Source organism: Oryzias latipes, chromosome 14, assembly GCF_002234675.1.
Source record: "Oryzias latipes chromosome 14, ASM223467v1".
NCBI lineage: Eukaryota > Metazoa > Chordata > Actinopteri > Beloniformes > Adrianichthyidae > Oryzias > Oryzias latipes.
The window spans coordinates 10,165,950-10,188,345 of record NC_019872.2 but is presented as its reverse complement, the minus strand read 5'-3'; the positions used below and the strand labels follow the sequence as shown (position 1 = coordinate 10,188,345).

The 22,396-nt window shown below is 39.4% G+C and overlaps 2 protein-coding genes across 4 annotated transcripts in view; both read right to left on the bottom strand.

Moving 5' to 3' along the window:
* Window positions 1-2,428: 2,428 nt before the first annotated feature.
* LOC101169382 (spartin) lies at window positions 2,429-12,401 on the bottom strand. The gene is made up of 8 exons (XM_004076293.3): window positions 11,450-12,401; window positions 7,496-8,275; window positions 6,767-6,955; window positions 5,632-5,764; window positions 3,937-4,131; window positions 3,662-3,823; window positions 3,473-3,563; window positions 2,429-3,128 (listed from the first exon to the last, which is right to left on the bottom strand). The coding sequence occupies exons 2-8, from the start codon at window positions 8,168-8,170 to the stop codon at window positions 2,954-2,956; spliced, it is 1,620 nt and encodes a 539-aa protein (XP_004076341.1). The 5' UTR covers window positions 8,171-8,275; window positions 11,450-12,401; the 3' UTR covers window positions 2,429-2,953.
* A 104-nt stretch (window positions 12,402-12,505) lies between these two features.
* The window catches only part of ccna1 (cyclin A1), a 36,900-nt gene continuing 27,009 nt past the window's right edge, over window positions 12,506-22,396 (bottom strand). The window contains exons 1-9 of one of the 3 annotated variants that reach the window (XM_020708783.2): window positions 17,567-17,647; window positions 15,497-15,655; window positions 15,185-15,404; window positions 15,001-15,113; window positions 14,685-14,911; window positions 13,254-13,458; window positions 13,057-13,170; window positions 12,829-12,962; window positions 12,506-12,696 (exon numbers count right to left, since the gene is read on the bottom strand). In XM_020708783.2, coding sequence (XP_020564442.1) covers window positions 12,633-12,696; window positions 12,829-12,962; window positions 13,057-13,170; window positions 13,254-13,458; window positions 14,685-14,911; window positions 15,001-15,113; window positions 15,185-15,404; window positions 15,497-15,655 — 1,236 coding nt within the window. In that variant the 5' untranslated portion in view covers window positions 17,567-17,647 and the 3' untranslated portion in view covers window positions 12,506-12,632. Of the gene's footprint in view, window positions 12,697-12,828; window positions 12,963-13,056; window positions 13,171-13,253; window positions 13,459-14,684; window positions 14,912-15,000; window positions 15,114-15,184; window positions 15,405-15,496; window positions 15,656-16,913; window positions 17,194-17,566; window positions 17,648-22,396 lie in introns of those variants that run through there. The other 2 variants (XM_020708782.1, XM_011483305.3) reach the window with 2 other exon arrangements.

Below are 22,396 nucleotides of genomic sequence, written 5' to 3'. Positions count from 1 at the left end.
AGGGTGATCTTTTTTGTAGTTTAAAAAAAAGATTTTTTTAAATGCAGTTTAATAGAAAAAAGAAACTTAATACATACAACAGGGAAAAGGTCAGGTTAAAATCTCTACACAAACCATGACAGGAAACCTAAATATTCAAAAGGGCTAGCTGTTTCAACCCATGTATTGAATGATGGGTGAGTTTGGGTGTGACAGGGGTTGAAAGAATGGCATTTCCTGTGAGGCAGTCTTGAGTCCTTGCTTGTTGTTTTTTTTGGTGAACTTTTGCAAGGATTTGACTGATCTTTGTGGCTCATTTTGTATTTACCGTAGAAACCTCAATCAGTCAACCCATCAGGCTTTAGACTCATCTTTATTTTGACCCTCATTTCCGTTATCTAAACTCTTTTACAAACTCGTCAAACAATTCTTGAGGAATCGTCGTACTCCATGAAGGACACACTGGTTTTTCACTTCCTGTTTGATACTTTCTGTCTGTTCTCTTTGTCACTAAGAGTAGGGGTAACTTTTGTTCTTGAGCCAATGGTTTCCTTTTCTGTTGCTTTTCAAATCTACCACCAAGTCACAGTTTTTTGGACCTGTACCTTCAAAATTTGCCCTAAAGGGCTTGGTCATAGCAAGGACTTGGGATTTTTAATGTCGTCACGTGCCTCAGCCTCCAGATGGCACTGCAGGATAATGAGTACTTTGTTTTATACTGATTTAGAATGTGGGAATGCTCACTCTGCTTTCCTGACTTCTCCAGCTGGAGAAGAGTTGCTGCAGATCCCATAAACTTTGCTCTGTTGTATATACAGGGAGCTGAACTGCAGGATGACTTCTGGCTTCTGTGGGAGAAAGTTGGTCTTTTGCTGTGTATATCACACCTTTCAACGTCCTCTGCAGCAGAGGATAATGTTTGTCCTCCTGTTGGAACCTCAAGTTACAAAAATGCTATGGTTCCTTTAGAGGAACACCATTATCTCTGATCTATTGTCAAGTTTTCAAGTGTCTAGTTCTGAGACGCAAGTCTAGTCTGACAAATAAAATACATTAAAACGTTTTAGGTTGATTTGTAAGCAGAGTAAAAAGGCACAATTAACCTTCCCAATAAATAATGTAGGAAAGAAGATATCAAAATAACTCAAGACACCATGAGACGGTGTTAAAGAATTCTTATCTCTCAGTTAGTCTTGGCTACATATATATATATATATATTTCCTATATATATATATATATATATATATATATATATATATATATATATATATATATATATATATATATATATATATAGGAAAAATAAGTGTTCATCTGAGACAAATTCTTTCCTATTGCACTCTTTGTATTTATGATCCTTTTGAGTTCATGTTTATTTCGAAGCCCATCTAGACAACTGTTGTTGTGATTTTGGGCTATACAAATAAATTAAATTGAATTGAATTGAATCCCAACAACAACAAAAAAAATCACAAGAGGACAACTAAACTATTTACTTATCAAAAATCTTTATCTTCTTTGTAATGTTTTATTATAAGAACATGTCTAAAGATAGGATATTTTCTACATTTTTTGTAAAGATGAGATTGTTGATAAAATGTGCCGTCTGTATTGTGAGGTGAGTTTTGAGATGACTCATAAAAAGAGGCAAAAGCTCAGGTGGAGTAAACCATGAAACATTTGAATAAACTCAGGAACCTCACTCTTTCAGGGTTACTTTAGTTTCATTGAATTTCTAAAAGAGAGCTCTCAACTATAGTATCTCTCCTTTACAGAAATTCTTTCCTTTGTTATATGACAGGTAGACATCTGGTCTATCTTTAAGTCTTAGGGTTTACCTCTGAATTTTCTTTGGAGTAACCCTTGTGCTATCCTAGGCACTTTAACATTGGGAGTTGGGTCATCTAGACCCACTAGACAGTGCTCTGAACCTTTTTTCTTCAATGATTTGTGATCTTCACTGAAGATAGAACAAGGTTGTTGTTTTTTTTCACAACTGTTTTTTTCCTCGGTTTTGCTGCTACAGACCTACAGATTTTGTGTTTTAGTCAGGCATTGGGCTTTCCTCAATCAGCTTTCTGTTATCCCTTTGTTTAATCATGATGACCCACAATTGTGACATAGTTGTATCTAGAAGTCAAAGGTTTTGTTCTTTTCTTTGGTAAACAAAAAAATCTGTACAAATCCCCAAAATATCCAGAGTCCCTGCAACTCTGGCAGGGCTCCAGGACCCCTGTGGTCAAATGTCAGACTTTTTCCATTTTTCGATGCTTAAGCTGGGAAAACATTTCAAATTACAATTGTACAGATTTATGATTTTATCACTGTTTTGATGTCACTAATGTTTCTCACAAAAGGCCCATTGAATTGAGTCTGTATCTAAAGAAAAAAGTTTTAAAAATTAGTTGACTTGAAGCCATTACAACAAGCTAGGAGCCATAAACTTGATTGGTTGTGATATACACATTTAAAAAGGCTGATCTTTTATTTATTTTTTCACTAGCAGAACAAATAAGTGACAGTAAAATATGAAACATTTATAACATCTTTGAAAAGATGCAACACATGAGAAGTTTTCAAAAGCATCACCAAGATGCATCATTTTTGCCACCAGAGTAGCAACTGATTGACCAATTTTTCAGAAATACTGTGGATACTACATTGGTACTAAATTTACATAGTACAGTTAAAAAAATCTTGTTAAATGAGTAACCTTAAATAACAAAACAGATGACAGGCATGGTATTCTGAGTGTTTGATGGACACAGATGCCCCATTAGATAACTAATGTTAGACATTCATTTCATTGATAAAAACATTTGTAGAACAGAGCTTTTTTGTGTCATCATCCACAGCTTGATGCTCCACATTTTGCTTCTGCTTCTTCTCATTTCATAGATGTTGTGTTGCTCCTTCTCCACCTTTCTCCTGGCCCATTGCACATGTGCATACTGTCTGTGGAGCACCCTTCCTTCAGCTTCCTGTCGGCTGTCTGTCGTTTTCGTCAACCATTTCCTCAGCTGTGCTCATAGCGGTAGATAACATTAGTCTTCCTATGGATAGACGGTCAAAGTTGTATGCAGCCAAGCCAGCATTTCCCACTGTTTTAAGAGCCGTGTCTGTCGCTTGTCCTGCATCTTCACCATACCTTGATTAAAAATTAGACATTTAGGAAAATGAGAGCAAAGGAAAATTAAAGACTAGAGACATAAAATGTTGGAGAACGACAAAGATCATATTGATATCTTGTGACTTGTATGTAATAAATCTCAATAAATATGTAAATTAAAGAAATAGCATAACAGAAATATTAATGAAGGTAATTAAATATATCTCAAGCTCCACTTCTAGTTACTACACATACAACTTTATACAGAACCATCTTTCATTGCTTTCTAAAATGAGCAAAGACATTTAGAAACAGACAACAAAAAGAATAAGAAGCCATAATCATAAATCAGCAAAAAAAAGCATGGCACATCAGAGACTTACTTGTATTCTACAGTTGCAACAGTCTCAGTTGCAACACTTTTGCAAACATCTTTTGCTCCTGTCTTCAAATTGGTCCAAACAGCAGAGAAACCTACAATAAAAAGCAATTTAAGGAAAAAAAATTCTTAGAAAAAAACTAAAAATGGTGTATATTGTCGAAATGCTTATGTCCCGATCTTCTGCACGTACCTTTTGCACTGTTGACCGCTACAAACTTAGCACCATCAGCATTGGAAGCACGGCCATCGCGGCTGTCCTTCATTGTCTTAGGTACAAGTTTGGCTCCGTGCTTTTGGACTTGTGGGGCCAACAATTTTCCTGCTTGTCCTGAGACTGCATTCATACCACCCACTATCAAAAAAACACACAGAAACACAACAAAAAACAAAAGGTCAGAGCCAAATCTCAATTGGTATATCACTTAAATGCAAAATTCAAACTTTTAGAAATTTTCACTCTCTTACCCAAGAAGCGACTGACTTCCAAAGCTCCACGGGAGGTTGTTTCAGCCGCATTGAGACCTTGGGTGATGTGGGGACTGACCTTTGTTGGAGTCTTTGCAGGTTCAATGTTGTCTCGGATCTTGGCTCCTTGTTTATGAATGGACGTGCTTGTGGACTTTGCCTTTTTTGCAAAACCCTTACTGAATTTTGTGGATCCTACAGAGAAATTTAATGTTCATCCAAGGAGTCTCCAACCTTTAACACTTGAAGAGCCATTTGGGTCAATTTCTCACAGACCACAGCCCAGTAAGAGCCCCTAAGTCTCACTTCACCCTTTAGAAATTTACCACACTGCTTTGTATTTATTTAGTATTCTAAGGGTAAGGAATAAATGTTGCAAAATTTATAAATGTTGCCAAATTTTCCCCATACCCCCATATTTTTCGGTATGTTATCTTTTATCTGTAAAATCACTGATGCTCATGATTATAGAACAGCACTTAGCTTACTGAAGAAAGTACAGCAATTCTTATGTCTCACCACAAGGGGGATATTTTCTATATGGAGCAGGCCAGAACAGCAGCGTCTACTGAGCCTGTTTAATGAGACACGGAGACAGAAGTTGACTGATTGCTGTTTGTGTTCCAGCTGCTCACTAAAGGCTAACTTAAAAACACACACAAACACATTTGTCCAGGTCATCTTTTCAAGTGTGCAACAGTATGATGATAAAAATATGGAACTATTGTTCATTTGTCATGAATAAAACAAAGATAGAATATCATTTTTTAACAAATATGAAATAGTTCTGAATTTTTAAAAAGAACTTTGAATGATTTCCTAGAATAAAAACACCACGTTAGTGTAATGTCCGCAGTTTAAAAAAAAACTCAGCCATTGATTTGTAAATCCGACTAATCAAATTTAATGCACTCAATTTTTTTTTAAATAGACAGACCACTTTTGTGTACCTTTGTATCAAATCGGGTTGTACTCTAAACAATTTAATGTGGCACATGGCACTCAAAAACCCACCAAAATGTTTCAATACGACTTTGGTAAACTACAAAGCCGCACTGCTTGATGGACTGTCGTTGCATTATGGCTGCCATAGTCAGACGCCTCATGGAGTGATCCATTCTATGTTTCAACTGTTTGTGAATGAGTTTAAAAATGTTTGACTCATGTTTTTGTTTTGTTCTGCTCAATTTGGCTTATGTTCAGAAACATATTTTACTTTTTAAAATGAAAAACCACTGAACTTTTCTTCAACCAGAGTGACACAATGCAGGGGTAAAAGAGCCACTCCAGAGCCTCACTTTGCAAAACCCTGGTTATGTCAGTATCACTTCCGAAAAACGTTTTTTTTACCCCTCTAGTGTAAATATGTGTAAGGCACTCTCACACACAGATCTTAGTTAAAGAAATATGCTGATGATCCAGTCTTTTTTCCCCAAACATCAAAGCAAATTTGTAATCAAAACAGGCAAAATCTGAGTTTGATTTTCTTTTTCTTCCTGTATTGTCTGCACAGAACTAAAAGATTCCCTAAATAACAGCTGTCATCAGCTTTCATACAGAAAGTAATGCCCCTGTCCTGAGGCTGGTGTTCTCATTTCCACTAAATCCATCTTGTTTCCGTGACTACAGAAACTTGTGTATGCTTGTGTACATGTTGTATCCATACAAATCTTTATTCCCTCTACCTCGACTTACCTGACAAAATTGCATTGCCCATCTTCTCGCTCCATTCGGGACGCAGTGGTTTTTCCTTAAGGTCCTCATTACAGGAGGGGAGGGAAACTTTTTCATTCAGGTTGATGCTTTCTTCTCCATGGTCGTCTGGGCTCTGTCAATGTTCAATAGTTAGTTAAATTATATGCAGTAAGATGGAAGATAGCACTAAGTTTCACTATCACTGTCAAGGAGGCCTTTTGTCAGAACCCGAATCTCAAGATTCCAACGTTTTCCTCTTTAAATTGCTTCAGGACATTACTGTAACAGTTTAAAGTGAAGAAAGGAACTCTGGGGCTCTGTTCCTTTGCTCTACATGCCATTTCTCAGAACAACTTCATTCTGCACATTCATTCTTTAGCTTAACCAGAAGACGCCCAATAATCCTGTTTGGTGAGAGGAGTGTAAACATGTCTCTATATGGTTTCACTGTAGGATGAGTTGTGGGTGTGTACATGTGTGTTTATTTTAAAAATACAGTTTTAAAAGCACAAAATAAGATGAATTGGGCCAATAAAGTATTGACATTGCCTCTAAAATCGATGCTGTTCTGCCTATTTTTAAAGTACTGTAAACAAAAGGATGTAAAACAAAAATGAATTCCTGAATACTAATTAAATAATAAATTAAATAAAATCTTTTTTTAAAATAAATGAATGTATGTCGAATTCAAAGATTAGTGGAAAACTGAATATATTGACTTTGTGGGACACGTTTCACTGAATCTGCTACTTTCTTTTAAGCATAAATGCACAAACATGTTCCATATTATTTTGTGTGAAACACGTAACTGCAGATACTGAAAGTTTAAAAATAGGAAGAGCTCTGTGCACTTGTGCAACTGGTGCATTCCAGGACTGCAGGTAACAATACAGAATGAGCAGCTCATAAAATAAAAAAATAAAAAACACTTCTGGCAAATAAAGAAAGTAATATATGTTTTTCTCTGGTTCCAAAAGGAATGAATGAAAGTAAGCTGCTTTGTTTAGACTGATTCGGAAATTTTATTAAAAAATGAAACGGTTTAAAACAGAATGCTTTCATAAAGTGAAGAATACTTTTATGCAATTCAGGTTTGTAAAAAAAAGTTTTTTGAACCTTATGAGGAAAGACTGACCTGGATCTTGAGGTTGGCCAGCTGTGACAGGAGCTCCTTGAATAACTCGTGCTCAGCAGCAGGCAGTTGAGAGGACAGCACAATACCTACAAAAGACTCTGGGATCTCTGAGTCAGGAAACATGAAGATCCCAGAGGTCGCCAGCAGCACCGGAGTGTCTTTTGTCAGTGGGTACAACAGGTCACACACCTGAGAAACACACAGAGATGAAAACGTTTTTTATGAAAAAATGAGTCAATTTGTTTTGCTTTTGGTTTTAAAGTTAAAAAATGCTTTATTATGTAAAATGCTGCACATGAATGGTGCGGTATAAATAAAGTTTGATTTGATTTTTATTGCAGTGGTTTTGTTTGGTCTGCCTTAGTAACATAGCGCTGCTTTAAGTAACACAGCGTGACACCTTTATTTAAGATGACTTATTTCACAAAATTGAGTAACATTTAGAGAGAGGTTACCCCAAATTTGAATTTTTCTTTCAAAATCTTTTTGAAAAATTCAAAAGACCTAATGATAAAACCAATTTAACTAATATTCAAACTGTAAAATTTAATTTTTACAGCATTTTTTTTTTGATAAAACCATATTTAATCACTATTATGACGGTTACAGTTTGCATGTTTTTAATCCAACAGAAAAGCAATCTGACAGTAGTTTTACTGTGAAAGTCATTCCCAAAAACATAGCCAAACAGTCTTCATCTTCATCAAACATGCATTTCCAAATACTCACATCTAACAAAACCAAAGGGTTTGTATCAGTGGAGTCTTGCTGCTGATTGCTGATGATGATGATGCGAAGGTATCCTGGAGAAGACGGAGAGCTGACCTGGCCTTTAGCATCCACAATGAAAAGCTGCACGCCTGAGGAAATGGAAAGCAGCACGTTTCCATTTTCCTCTTCTGCTGCTTCTCCTTTGGTCTGCTCTCCGGCCCCAGGAGCCTTTGCAGCAGGAACACAAGCCTGGCTGCAATGCCTGCTTTTAGGCACTGGTTCGAGTACTGTGGGCTGAACTGCAGGAGGACTCACAGCCTTAGTTCCAAAAACAGCTACAGGTGCAGGAGGTTTGTATGTATATTGTACAACAGGGTATGAATACGGAGGAGGACAAGCAGGAGGAGGATAGGGATAAGGAGGTGCTGCATTTGGAACTGGATAAGGATAAGGATGTGGATAAGGAGGTGCTGCATTTGGAACTGGCACCTGGATGTAGGTGGTAGTAGGGTAAGGTTGATACATGTTGCAGGAGTTCTGGTAAGGTTGACAGTTGGTATTAAACACTGGAACATTTTTTACCGGGGAACAATTCTGCATTCCTGTCATCATCTGGGGGGCAAAAGGGGCAGAAAATTGGTCGTTCACAGTGTTGATTACGCCTTTCAACCCTTCCTGCAGCAGCCTGGACATGGCTGCTACCTGACTTCAGATGGGATCTCAATGTGACTAAAAGGTTTGATATATTCCTCCTGGAGAACACCAGAACCTCAGGTCTTTTGTCAGGTTCTTCAGCATCTAACCACAATGGAGAGAAGACACACTTACTTGTGTTGGTCCAAAAAGTATATAAAGAAATGAAAAACATTTATCAATATTATAACGTAATGCATTTACAAATATGTTTACCAAAATACTATAACCCCTTCATGCCGTCCGGTGCAAATTTGTAACGTACTATTAAATCAGCCCTCTGCCTAATTTATCATCACCTTGAACGGAAAAAAACATTGAAGAATAACTTTTTTATGCAACCGGAAATAAAATGAAAAATTGGGCATGCTCCTAGGACCTGCTCTTTCTTGGCTCTTCTCTCTCTTCACAGATGAGAGCTGAGGGCCTCTTGTGTCGGACATATTTTACTTTAACAAGAGGGGTTATTAATCTTCAGACAAACCAAAGGTATGTCTGAATAAACCCCTTTTGTAATTGAGGCCAAACTTTATTAATTTCAATCATGTTTGAAAATCTTTGGTGTTGGACCGGACGGAAAAGGAAAGAGGGGAAGAAGAGAGAGGGACGTTAGAGAGAGGGGGTACATGTGTCGACATGTACACAAAACAGATAGTGTTCACACGCATTCTTAAGCCTTAAAACCAACTAGTGTGAAATATTTCAGTCATTCAATCATGCAAACTGTTAGTGCAAAGGTGAGCTAACACCTGTGCTCAGGTGAGTGTTTATGTTCTTCTAAAATGGATGGTGGAACGTGAAAAGAAGGAGGGAGAGTGCCCAACCATCCCCACCCCAAGACCCCCACCGCAGCAGCAGCGGCAGCCGGAATCCCCCCAACGCCACATGGGAACCGGCAGGGAACAACCGCCGCCCGGGCGTCCAAGCCCGCCACCCAGGCCAGGGCCAGCAGGACCGCCGCAAGGCCCCCGGAGCCAGAGAGCAGGGAGGCACGGAGGGAAAAAGAGCGCCGCCCCAGCCCAACCAGGAGAGCAGCCCCCCCGTCGCGCCGGGAGCGCCCAACGCAGGGCCCCACCGGAGAAGGACGCCCACAGCCCCGGACGAGCACCCCACCACCACCCAGGAGTTCCGGGCATCCCCCCGCCCCAACCCCAGGTACGAGCCAGGACCCCCCAAGGGAGACCCGCTCCTCACTCCAGGCAGCCATCCACCCGGCCCACGGTTGGTCCAGGTAGGAGCAAGGCAGGGGCCCGCCGCCCCCGCCCAGGAGGGGGAACCCCGGGGAAAAAAAAGAGGGCCCACAAGGGGTGTTGTAAATATGGCCCGACCAGGCTCGGCCACAGTTGGAAATTTGGCGGGGCCCAGCGCTCAGGAGCAGGGACTAGAACCCACCCCCCAGGGACACGAACACCCCCGGCTCAGATGTAATGTGAACCCCCCCACCGCGCGGAGAGAGCACCGCCGGGCCCAGGAAGCCGGCACCCCGGGGACACGGCCGCCGTTGCAAAGGGGCCCGTACCCCCCACCAGGGAAGAGGTAGGGGAACAAATGTGTGTGCGTGTATGTGTGTTTGAGAGGGTGTGTGTGTGCATGTGTGTGTGTTTATGTTGGGATGTATATATTGAGGGGGGAGGGGTCTGTGTACTAAGGGCGGTGCAGTTAAAATTGGCGGGTAGGGCACTAAGGGGACATCTCCTGATTACTCACAGTGACGTCCCCTCACCCTCCCCACCAAGGGGCCCTAAATGTCTAAGGTGCGGTTAAAATTGGCGGGTAGGGTGCTAGGAGGACATCTGCTGCTTGCTGGCAGTGATGTCCAAGCACCCCCCCTACCAAGGGCCCTAAATGTCTAAGGTGCAAATAAAACCGAAAGAGGGGGGGCCCGCTCCATACGGCAACCATAGGAGGGGGGCCACTGCCTAGTAACCCCCCCCCAAAGGCCCATCGCAGGCTAAGCCCCCCACCCCCTCACCCTAATATGAGGCTATATGAGGAAGGGGGTAAGTTGGGGACAGCTGGTAGACTGTCCCCCGGTGGTCAAACAGCTATCCCCCCCCCCCCCCCCCCCAGCAAGGGGGCCAGGCCCACCCAGACCAGGGGCCCCACCCCTGAAGTGATTGCCCGGTGGGCGGTTTTCATCTCTCTGCTATACCGTGAGGGTGTTGGGGGTTCTGGCTGCCACTGGTTCTTCTGTGGAGGTCTTGGTGTGGGGATGACCGGACATGTCCCTCTTTTTTTTGTAATTCCAACATCCACCTCCAGCAGAACATGAACACTCACTCAAGCACAGATGTCAGCTCAACTTTGCAAAAATAGTTTGCAAAAATACATGTTTTACATGTGTTAGTCTGAATGCGTGTGGGAACAGTAGTTGTATAAAGTTCATGTTGACATGTTTGTAAGATTTTTGGAGCCAACAGGCATGTTTGTAACACTTGAGTGCATGTGTGGATAGGCCCCATCCTTTAGATTTTTACCCCTGACAGTAATGATTGCTTTGGAGATTTATTTAGGATTTATGATGCTTTATGGTTTTACCCCCCCCCCCCACTCTATACTTATCCTTCTACCCCCCCAACATCCTTTTCTCTTTTCTTCCCTCCTATTCTTTTCCGTCCAGTCCAAATGTAATCAATGTAAATACATTGTAGCCTAAATTACAAAAAAGGTTTATACAGGTAAACACCTCGTGTGTCATAAGATTCATAACTCCATGTTTTAACAGTAAAATATGTCCACTAAAAGAAGCCTTCAGCTCTTATCTGTTTGCTTAGCTGATGGACAGGGCAAGTTAAAAAAAAAGACATGAAGGGGTTAGGTGGGGTTAGCAGCAAAAACAGTTTTCAATTCAATTCAATTCAATTTTATTTGCATAGCCCAAATTCACAACAACAGTCGTCTCAATGGGCTTTCGTATAGGTAATTAAAAAGGTAAACATAAAATCAAAAGGATCATGAATACATAGAATTCAATAGGAAAATATTAAATTGAACTAACAAACTGACTAGGCCAAACTGGACATCCCTGCCCTTAGACCCCCCTTTGCGTTTTGAAACTTAGGCCTCTAATTCGTACAAATATATATATATATATATATATATATATATATATATATATATATATATATATATATATATATATATATATATATATATATATATATATATATATATATATATATATATATATATATATAAAGAGATAAATAAAAGAAATAAACTCGAACTTGCAGGTTAATTTGAAAAACAAGCAGAGACAGAGAGAGAAGCACAACTTACCTGTAAAGGTGATGAACCAGACAGAGAGATGAACACTGCACAAAAGGACAATTTAAAGAACTACATACGTCATTGGAGGGCATAGGAGAATCTTAATCTATTTTCTGATCTTGCAGAGTTCCCAGAAAATGCTCAAGGAATTTCATCAGACTTTTTCCTGTAGACGACAATTGTTATGTTTCCTGTTAGACAACTATTTACTTTACTCTTCATAGTTGTCTTGAAGCAGACTTAAGATGAGTTCAATAAAGTTCCTAGTGTCTGTATTGTTGATTGATTTCTAAACTTCTTTTATTTCAGACACAGCTGTGTTTTTTCGCATACCTGACGTCCGTCGAAACACGTCAAGTATATGAAAAAACACAACCATGTCTGATATAAAAAAAAAAACCTAAGAGATCAGACTCAAGATGAGTTTTAATGAGTTGTTTTGGAATTTCAATAGTCAACATGATTGTTTTTGTTGTTATCTTGAGATAAAACCATAATTTGTGTTCATAAACCCCATGTACTTTGCAAAAACAGGGCCTGTTGAAATGAGACGATAATTCTTAAAATTCGATTTTTTCTTTTCTTTAAATAAGTACAAAAAAATGTTAGTGGGGGACGAGAAATGTTTTTTCCAAGAATTTTAAGAAAACAAATGTTAATCGCTGAGGGGTTTTCGTAAACTAAGATTACCGATACTTTGTAATTAAAACAATTTCTTGATTAAATTATTTTACTTGCAAAACATGAAATTAGAGAATTCTTCTTAAAAACAAGAGTCTTTTTACTTTCTTGAGATTCAGTTTGTGCAGTGCATTATTTTGAACACGCCCCTTTAAAAGGAATAAAAATAAATATAAAAACAGTTTAAGTCATAATATCTAATAGCACATTAAATTTCAAGCACACATTTTCTAAAAAGGGGCATTTCTGTGCGTTTCTAAGATAAGTATTTGCCATTAAATCAAAAAAAGTAAACATAACTAACATTATTTTTACAATAGTATAAAGCCCAGCATACACAGTTTATGGTGCACAGAACACTTTTTGAAAAAATACTGAGGCTTATAAGCTGTAGTGCATTTTATTATTCATAACATTCAAGATTAGGGGAAAAAAAATTGAGACGATCAATTATCTACAGACTTTGCATGGATGAAGTAGTTTTGCTGCGTGGTTGTGTGGAGGAACAGGTTTATGGTGAAGTCCCTAAAATAGGCAAACCCTCTAGTGGAGCGATCCATGAAACACAACGAAACCTGTTGATGCACGCACAGATGATATCCCGTCAGACGGGTTGAAGCAGGAGACTTAAAGAACTATTTCATTTCTGCAAACAATCAGGTTTGGAGTCAAATCAATCAACAAAAAACTTGATGCTTCAAACTTACTTTGGACTTTTGAACTTGTCCCTGATGGCCTGATGCGGGCGGCTCTCCGCGCTGACATGCAGCTTGTGTAGATGGGTCAAGCAGGGCATTATTTCTGCCACAGTGTATCCAGTATAAACAGCTAAAGCATCGGGCTGAGATAGAAGTAGATGAAAACGGAATTTATTTAGTATTTTGATAGAGGAGAATGTTGTTTAGCCCTCAAAAATCTTATCCTGACAAACATACCCAGAGAACTTTGTGTATGGTGTAGCAGGCTAGACTGTAGGCTCCAGCTGCCAACAGTGATGGAGTATACTGCAGGAAGGGATTCATTTCCAACAGGCTTAACTCTGCTATATACTACAGGCAGAAAAACAACATTTCCCCTTAAAATATGAACACGAATAAGTCCTCAGGAGAATTTATGGTCTTCTAATGCTCACCAAGGCAAGGTTCTCCGTCTTTGCACATGAAGAATGAACAGAGAGAAAAAGGCGAAGGAACAGGTGAGGAGTGGGCGCTGCCAGCTTGAAAGCCAGAACCCTGAGCAAAAGATCCTCCATGTGAAGCAGCTGTTTCTGAGAGTAGGTGCTGTCTGTGATGTACACAAACTCATTCAGCTCAGGCGGAGTAATCTCTTCGTACTTTCTGCATAATGACAAGTAAGCAGAGTCATTTAAACTTTTAAACCTTCAAGTACAAGATGGGAAGGCAAAAGAAAAAGCCTTAAAGACCCACTCTGATGAAAATGCTGTTTTTAACATGTTCTGGTGCCATTTTTCTGATGATGGAGCGCATATATTAAAGAGCCTATACCATGCTATTATTAAGCCTTTTATAACTATAGCCGTGCATATGACAATGTTTTACCTTTGGCACACAAAAGAAATTGATTAGTCATTTTCCTGATCTCTTTTCCAACATGAAAATAAAACACTTGATCTCTGAAGCACCGGCTTTTGCTCCTTATGGGTGCCGCCTATTTCATGACGTCAATCTAGAGCAGCGTGTCTGTGTCTCGCCCACGAAAACAAATGACATCCTAACTTTCGAAAAAGATTTGTGTGCATATAGTGCACATCAATTTTTTTGGCCAAACACTGCTAGTTCCACAGAGAAAGTGGGTGTGTGCGTTTGCCTGGGAGCGGTGATGGCAGTGCAGACTCTTCCCTGAAGGGGCAGTTCTCATTGGTCTATGTCACAATGTGAGAACCTGCTCGTTTTGATGGGTTGGGAGGGGCTGGTGCTCAAAGCGCAGGTTTTTAGAGGAATACTCAGAAATGCGTGACCGGATCAAAAAAAATGCTTTGGGGTTTCTTTTCATGAGGAATGAACATTATAATACACTAAAAAGCTCAAAAAATGTACTTGGCATGGTATGGACCCTTTAAGAAAATTAAGCTTAAAACTGAATTTCTCAGCATTTCTTGATTCGAATTGTTATGACTAAGGAACAGAAAAAATTCTGTTTGAAAAAGATCATATTTGTGAAAATACGCTGTGTGGGCCACAAGCTTCCTGCTCCGCTCCATTCTGATGCATCCACTTGTAGATGACTAGATCCATGTACGTCTGGCTCAGAACTGTACAGCTGGATGGTCCCAATATTGTTCGCCATTTTTTATTGCACCAGTAATGTTTGGTTGGGCGCTGTAAGCTAGTGGGAGAGGTGGGGGCGGGGTCCCATCCACAACTCAGGCCAATTTCTAATGAACTACTGCCTCTTTGCAGAAACTATGTCCAAAGCAAAAAAAAAGAAAACACAGGTTTTTGGATTTTGGCTAAAAAACGACCAGTGGGAACGCTTTCACAACAGATGGTAAGGTGATCCGAGTGGGACTTTAATCTAACTGTTCGAAGGGGGGTTTTCTTACGCAGCAATCAGCAATGAGGCTGTTCCAACCAGCTGCAGCTTGTTCCGTTTCACGTTTGTTGTGCAGGACAGAAAACGGTCCACATAGTTGACAGCGAGGTACAGAGTTTCTGAACTCAGCATGTACTCCTGAGAAACCTCCACCAGCCAATCCACCAGGACGACCCGCATCCCACTGGTGATCTCTGTGTGTCTCTCCAAGTAACCTTTCCTTGCTAGGAACTTTTTCTAAAATTCCAATCAAAACAGTGAGCAGCAAAAACATAAACATGAAGTTGAAGCTCCAGAATGCAAGCTATGCATTAAAATAATCTCACTTCTTTCTCCTTCAGGTTGCGATAGATATCATCTGCATACTCTGCACAGAATGTTTCCCCCGGCAACTGGGAATCCTCATGTTCAGACTGACATGAAGCATCCAGACGTGAACCTGCACCAAAAGGAAACAAACACTGAGGCATTTCTAAAGAAAAATGTGTGTGGTGTTTAACAAAAACTCACTAGAATTAAGCTCAAGCAGCAGCCGCATGGACTGATTCTGATTCTGCAGGGCATTGTCCTCGGAATCAGAATCCTCTGAAACCAGCTCCCGACCAGAAGCTGCAAGAACCACTTCACAGGCCTCTTCTACGTACACATCACATCCGGAGCTGGACAAACAGCCAAGGAGATTGGACTGGGAGTTGTCCGAGACTGAACTGTGTCTGGAATATTGGCTTCCCTGCAGAGGACGGTCAAGGAACATGTGGATATTTTAAAAAGGGAAGATTGAATTCAATCATCAGCCGGCAACACCGTCTGTGTGTCACCCACCTGACCGAAGGATCGACCACGAAGCTCATTTTCTGACACAACACCAAGAACTGTGCGCGGTTTGCTTCTCTGGTGCTGGAATGAATTCCGCTTTGTGGAAGGAGGGAGGTTTTCTTTGTGAGCAGGACTTCCATAGTGGGCACCGCTGCTGAAGTTCATCTTTAAACCAGAAGGAGGAGTAACAAGAGAGCTGCACAAACTGCAACAAGGACTGTAACATTAATCAATGAATTGATTTATCTTCCTTATATTCCAACCAGATTGATCTGTCTGAGGCAAGATGTTAATTGAAACAACATTTACCGTAAAAAAAAATGGTTTCAAAATGAAAAAAATTGATCATAGTCTGTAATGTAAAATGCCATTTGGATAGAGACATGGTAGGTTTAAAAACGACCAAGTTCCATCACAGCAAACAACACACATGACAGCAAAAATGATCAAACCATCATTCCAGTCCAATGTGTGGAAACACTTTGAATTTTGCAAAGTCATGTGACCATAGAGTTTGGTGGAACGTTCTAATAATGTTCCCTTTGGATTATTTTGATGTGGAAAAACAACAATGGGCTGAAGTTTATAAAACTAAAGTGTGAATGGATTTGCCATTATTTCTTGTTTACGGTTCTTGTTTTTCTTGGTCACACATTTAATTTATACTTGATTATCTTGCAAGAAATACAAGTTATCTGGAAAGCTTTACCTGCACTGTTCAGTGCCAGGTATTTATCTCTGAGTCACACTGGTTAAATCTTTGGATAAAGACGTCCTTGATCCATTATAGGACAGTGAATCAGATCGTTCAAAATGAACAAATATCCATTACAAAGCGTATCAGCAACCACAAATTATGATATGAATCAAACCGTTGTTCAAATGAATTCTTAGAACTCTATTTGTAACCATGGAGAAAAAACTGCAAATGCATTTGTTCAAGTTTTCATTTAGTAGACATCGGTGATAAAAAATTAAAAAAAAGACTTCTGTCTATAACAACACAAAAAGTTTCAAACCATCTAAAAATTCCAATAACAAACAATATGCTGTTGTGAAACTATAAAAAGAGTTGATTAGGCTTTGTTAATTTGTTAATTGGTGAATAAATTAGAAGTACTAGATAATAAGTGCAAATTTAAAAATAAAAGCATAGAAAAATGTGGATGCATAAAATAAATACGCACTAAAATAGGTTTGAAATAGGCTTCAAACTTCCTTATTGATATTAGCAGACACAAAAACGATCAGAAGCCTGTTGCCATGGTTACAGAAATACACAAAGGTTCACTGCATACAACTTAATGATAAGCTTATTGGAGATATGGGGGCGGGAAACAAAAACTCAACAGAAATAGGAGAGACATTTTTCAGAGTAAAAGACCCAGATAATTAATTTACATGTGGTCCCAATTAAACTTACCGTCATCACGTTAAAAATTCACCGGAAAGTCCGGCATTCCTCTCCTCTGCCCCCCCAACCAAAGACTTATTTTTACCACCGGATGAGACGAACAGAGACCTTCTCGCTACCTTTTCTTTTCTTTTCTTTTCTTTTTTTCTACTAAATAAATGCAAGATTTTTTCTCTAAGTCTACCTGATCTCTAACCAGCTTGACTCGCTGTTGTTATCAATAAACCGTTATGGATGTTTACGCTCTACAACGGAAGTTGTCACAGACAACAGCTCACGGTTTTATTATACAATAAAAATCTCTCAATACAGAACAGTATAAATAACATGCAATAAAGTAAACAATAGTACGTTTAATGTTACGTTTTTTTAAATATCTTGAATTCTTTTTAATCAATAATTTTATTTTATTTTTTAAATTACATAATTAAATTACCTAAATATTGAAATTGTTCTTTTATTTAATTTAATCAATATAATTAAATTAGGTATTATTCTTTTAATTTCGACTTTAAAATAGTTTCATTAGTTTCACACAAAACAACACGTAAAAAGACTAAAAATTAACCTGTTTACTTTTGCTGCTTCAGTGGATGAACAAGAATGTCTCAATACATTAAGCTTTTTTTTCTGTCAAGTCCTTTGTGTTTTTAAATACTCACCAGGTTTAGATTATGCTACATGAGCAAATTTGCTGTCATTTGTTATGAAGGGCTGGTATTTTTCCGTCATGGACAGTCATGCCTTTAGCAGTGGGATGGTCTTACGTTCCAGGCTTAAACGGTTTGACATGAAAATAGGATCTTGATATTGACAGGGAAGTTTTTATTTTTTTATGCTGCCTGACTTTGTAATAGAATAAAAGAGCAAAGATTCTGATTATTGCACTTTCTACGGCTCATAATTATTAAATGCTGGTATTCAAAATTTAAAAAAAGTGTTAATATAATCAACATTTTGAGTTATATTAAACTGTTAAATGTAACATGCCTCATTTTTTGTCTTAAATTTTCCCTTTGATTTCAGTTGTTTTGAGTTAGCCATAAAATGAACATTGTAAATATCAATAGTCAAACAACAAAAAACCCACGCTTACAGTTCTTAAAAATGGTTGTGATTAAAGTACTATAGCACTGCTAATATGCAAAGAATAGTTTTTCTCTTCATTCTTCATTCGATGCATTTTTTTTGCCCCACGCTCATATGGTTGTTTGAATATCTATTTTTTTAAAATACTATACAACTTTTCAATTGATTCATTGAGAAATGATCTCAATTTCTTTTATTTCCACTGATGATGATTTTTTTCTGACTATATCAGTGTATTCATATTTTTTGTGACACAAAACTGGAATTCCATTAAGGCAGCTATGCACAATATACATCCACCGTCTAATGTTTAAACAGAAACCATGAGCTCAAAAACCTCCTTATAATAGAAAAAGACCATAGGGGTTTGCAAAAAAATTAATATACAATTATATTGCATTGAAGGGCTCTAAAAACTAAAACAAGCTGAAAAAGAGTTCAAGCAAACTGCGGGGGAACAGGTGAAGCCTGACGTTTCTAAATGTCCACCAGGGGGCAGGCTTTCTCCTGAACAACTGTGAACAGACACCCCTAAAAAAGAAAACTAGTCATAACTATCGTCACAGTTTGGTGACCCAATTAAAATAAAAAGTAAAGTTACAAATCTTTCGTGAGCTTTTGCACTCTGAGAAAAAGGAGATGGTGCAAAACAGTGAAATGCCCAAAATTACTCAAGATCAAAGAGACTCCCATCAGGTTTTGACTGCAAGCAAACGCTTAAACGCCTGGGGAAACATAATTAACATCTTAACTAGAATTGCAAGAGCTGCATCCATACTTGAGGTGGATAAGTGCAGGCAGATATGCTGCAGACTTGCCAGTCTCCTGCTGCTGCAGAGTGGCTCCAGTGGAGCAGCTATGGATTTGGGAGCCCAATTTGCAGCTTTTTGCCTTCAAGCAGCTTCTTGAACCTTCAGCCAACCGTCATTCATAATGCTTTTCCGACAACAGTGAGCCATAAAAAGCGTTATACATATATATTATCTATAGGGGTGGGTGTGTGTGTAATGTGTATTTTTGCAATTTATTGAATGCATTAACAACATACAGAAAAAAAAACTTTTCCAGCATTAATTATTTAGAAAAACTCAGAACAAAAACAGGGAAAATATTTGTTTCAATGGAACATGGAACAATCTAAAACAATCAATTAAAGAAAACAAATCACAAATCACCTCAAGAAATTTAGTTAAAACAGAACGGCTTCAAAAACACAAGAAATGAACCTTGATGCTTAATTCCTGGTACTGAATTTAAAAATAAGACAAAATATGCCACTTAAGGATATTCTGGGCCATTCTAAACAGAATACAAACATACATATCAGCTATAGTCTTTCTGTTCTCTTTCATTTCCCCTGTATTAGAACTTGTCCAAAATAGTTTGTTTTTGTTGATTTGTATAAATAAAAGTAATAAAGAAATTGATTAAAACAATTTTTTTTTATGAAATTTGGGACTTTTATCAATGGGACCTCACGTATTAAGCGTTAGGATTTTTTAATGCAAATGTCAATAAGACTGTTGTCTTTATCATAAAAATAAATTTAAATATAGCATAGAAAATGGAATTTATGTTGGTATGCAATTGAGTTTTTAAATAAATTATATAAAAACTAAACTAAGTCAATAAAATATGATACATGACATATGTAATATCGCTAAATGTGTAAAGGTGGAGGAGATTTTTCCCTGACATAATAGATGCAAACAAACTTCATTCCATAAAGACCCTGTCTTTTTTGCTCCAGCAGATATGTCAAAATAAAGTCAATGCTCATGATGCGCTGAAGGAAGACAGACACACAAAGAAACAAAGCCGACACCCTGCCGGGGCAAACGTCTCTCAGTCTTCCTCTGTCGCTGCATCCCTCCCTCTCATTTCCGCTCTGGCCTGAAGCAGATGTAGATTGCTCCTGACAGATAGCATGGAGCTGTGGCCATTTCATTAGCGTGATGCATCACCAGTGACAGACAAAAAAAAAAAAAAAGGAAATCATGAGGCTACTATAAAATAGAATAGAAGACCGGATTCACTCATAGCTTCAGCATCACCTGTTAGCTGCTGCAGCATCAGGAGGATCTCCACCTCAGGATGGATCTGTTTCGTACACTTTTGAAAATAAATCAGCAGAAAATACAAAATAATTCTGCAAGAGTGAAGCAACAGAAAACTTCCTTTTTACTAGTGATTATGGGGCCACAATGAGCTTCATCCAGTTTGGGTCCTTAGGCAAGACCCTTCGCGCCACCCCCCCAACTATATAGCCACAAGAGGGCCAAAGTTTTGTTTTCCCTGTGCCAGTCCCCGGCCCAGATAAAATACAGGGTTGTGCCAGGAAGGGCATCAGGTGTAAAAATCTCTGCCAAAGCACCTTTGCGAGACAGTGAACGCGGATTCGGGTTGGGGCCGAGTTGCCCGTCAAAGTTTGACAGGTGACTCCGCTTCAGTCACTATCAACTGTTTTCATATGCGTCACACGCAACCATTGGATGGCGAGTCGGCCAAAGACGGGAGGTGTTCTTCGAAACATTTCAGGAATGTGTCAAACATAACCCGTGTCTGATTACAAAAGAACCAAGAAGTCAGTATCAACACAGGATGATTATGATCTTTTTCAGATAAATTCAACTTTTCAGAACTTTATGGAACCATAACAGAACATTTGGACTATACTTCACCCTTTCTGAGCTGCAAGAAGTTATAAATCCTTCCCCAACTGCAAGGCACAGGGTCCAGATGGGTGTGGTCCAGAATTCTTCAAGGCTTTTCAGGATGTTTTGGCACCCCCTTTGCTTAAAATGGTTAAAAATAGTTTTACGAACAGAAAGCTTCCGCCCTCTCGAAATGATGCTTACCTGTGTCCTATAAAAAAAGAGACAAAGATTAGACTAATCCAGGCAGCTACAGGCTCATGGCACTGTTAAACTACAACCTGAAAATCATAACAAAGGTTTTAGCAAATCATATTGCTAAGAATGTAGAAAGTATCATACACCCAGACCAAACTGGCTTTCTTCCAGGTAGATTTTCCTTTTGCAATGTCCATAAAATCCTAAACATAATGTATGTTTAGAAGACATTGGACATGATCGTAGACTTCAGGAAAGTCACAGCCCCCTCACCCCCTCTCATCCTGACAGACTCTCCCATCACCATAGTGGACTCTGTCCGTTTCCTCGGCACCACCATCACTCAGGACCTCAAGTGGTAGACGTCCATCAGCTCTCTGCTCAAAAAGGCCCAGGAGAGGATGTACTTCCTGCAGCAGTTGAAGAAAGCCAGGCTGCCGGCCCAGATGATGGTGCAGTTAAACACGGCCATCATAAAATCAATCATCACCTCCTCCATCACTGTGTGGTACGCTGGAGCCACAACCAGGGACTTAAACAGACTGCAGCGTATTGTGCGCTCAGCTGAGAAGGTGATTGGCTGCAGCCATCCATCTCTCCAGGACCTATACGTCTCCAGAACCCAGGGGCGTGCAGGTCGGATAGCAGCCGACCCTTCTCACCCTGGACATGGATTACTTGAACCACTCCCTTTGGGCAAGAGGCTAAGGTCTATCCGGACCAGAACCTGACGACATCAGAACTCCTCACCCCTTAAACTTTTCACTTATATGTCCAGTTACCAGTCCATTACCTGCACCTTCTTCATCCTCTGTTTGCACTATTGTACTTCTATTTATTGTTCTGAACTTTGTGTAGTTTTTTGCTTACTGTTGTTTATTTTTATTCTTAAGTGTTTTATGTGGCACATCAGCACCGCAGCAAATTCCTAGTCTGTGAAACTGCTCTGTTCACTGAAAATGGCAATAAAAACTCCTTGAATCCTTAAATGTTAATTATGAGAAGGAAGACAAGGCAGCTTTACTGGCTCTGGATGCTCAAAAAGCTTTCGATATGATAGAATGACCAAATCTCATAACAACACGTCCGGGAGGCATCCGGACCAGATGCCTGAGCTACTTCAACTGGCTCTTCTTGATGTGGAGGAGCAGCGGCTCTACTGTGAGCTTCCTCCTGGCTGCTTATATTCTGGACCTCATTCTTTGGTCATGTCCCAGAGCTCATTACCATAGGTGAGTACTGGAACAAAAATCAACCGGTAAATTGAGAGTTTTACTTTCTGAGTCAGCTCTCTCTTCACCACAACGGACCGGCACAGCAACCTTAAAACCATGGACGCCACTCCAATCCGCCTGTCACGCTCTGATCTACCCTCACTTGTTAACAAGAACCCAAGATACTTTAACTCCTCCACCTGGGGCAGGAGCACTCCACCCACCCAGAGAGAACAAACTACATGTATGCAAAATACTAAAGTAGAAATGTCCAGAAGAAATACAGTCGTTTTTGCAGCATGAGTTTTTTTTTCTTGCATAGTCTGAGCAGGGGGGT

Excerpts from the sequence above, each read along its gene's own strand:
- LOC101169382 (XM_004076293.3), bottom strand. The coding sequence starts at position 8,170 with ATGTCCAGGCTGCTGCAGGAAGGGTTGAAAGGCGTAATCAACACTGTG. Across the intron at positions 6,956-7,495 it reads ACCCTTTGGTTTTGTTAGAT|GTGTGTGACCTGTTGTACCC; the intron begins GTGAGTATTTGG and ends TGTGTTTCTCAG. Across the intron at positions 3,824-3,936 it reads GGAAGTCAGTCGCTTCTTGG|TGGGTGGTATGAATGCAGTC; the intron begins GTAAGAGAGTGA and ends TTTTTTTGATAG.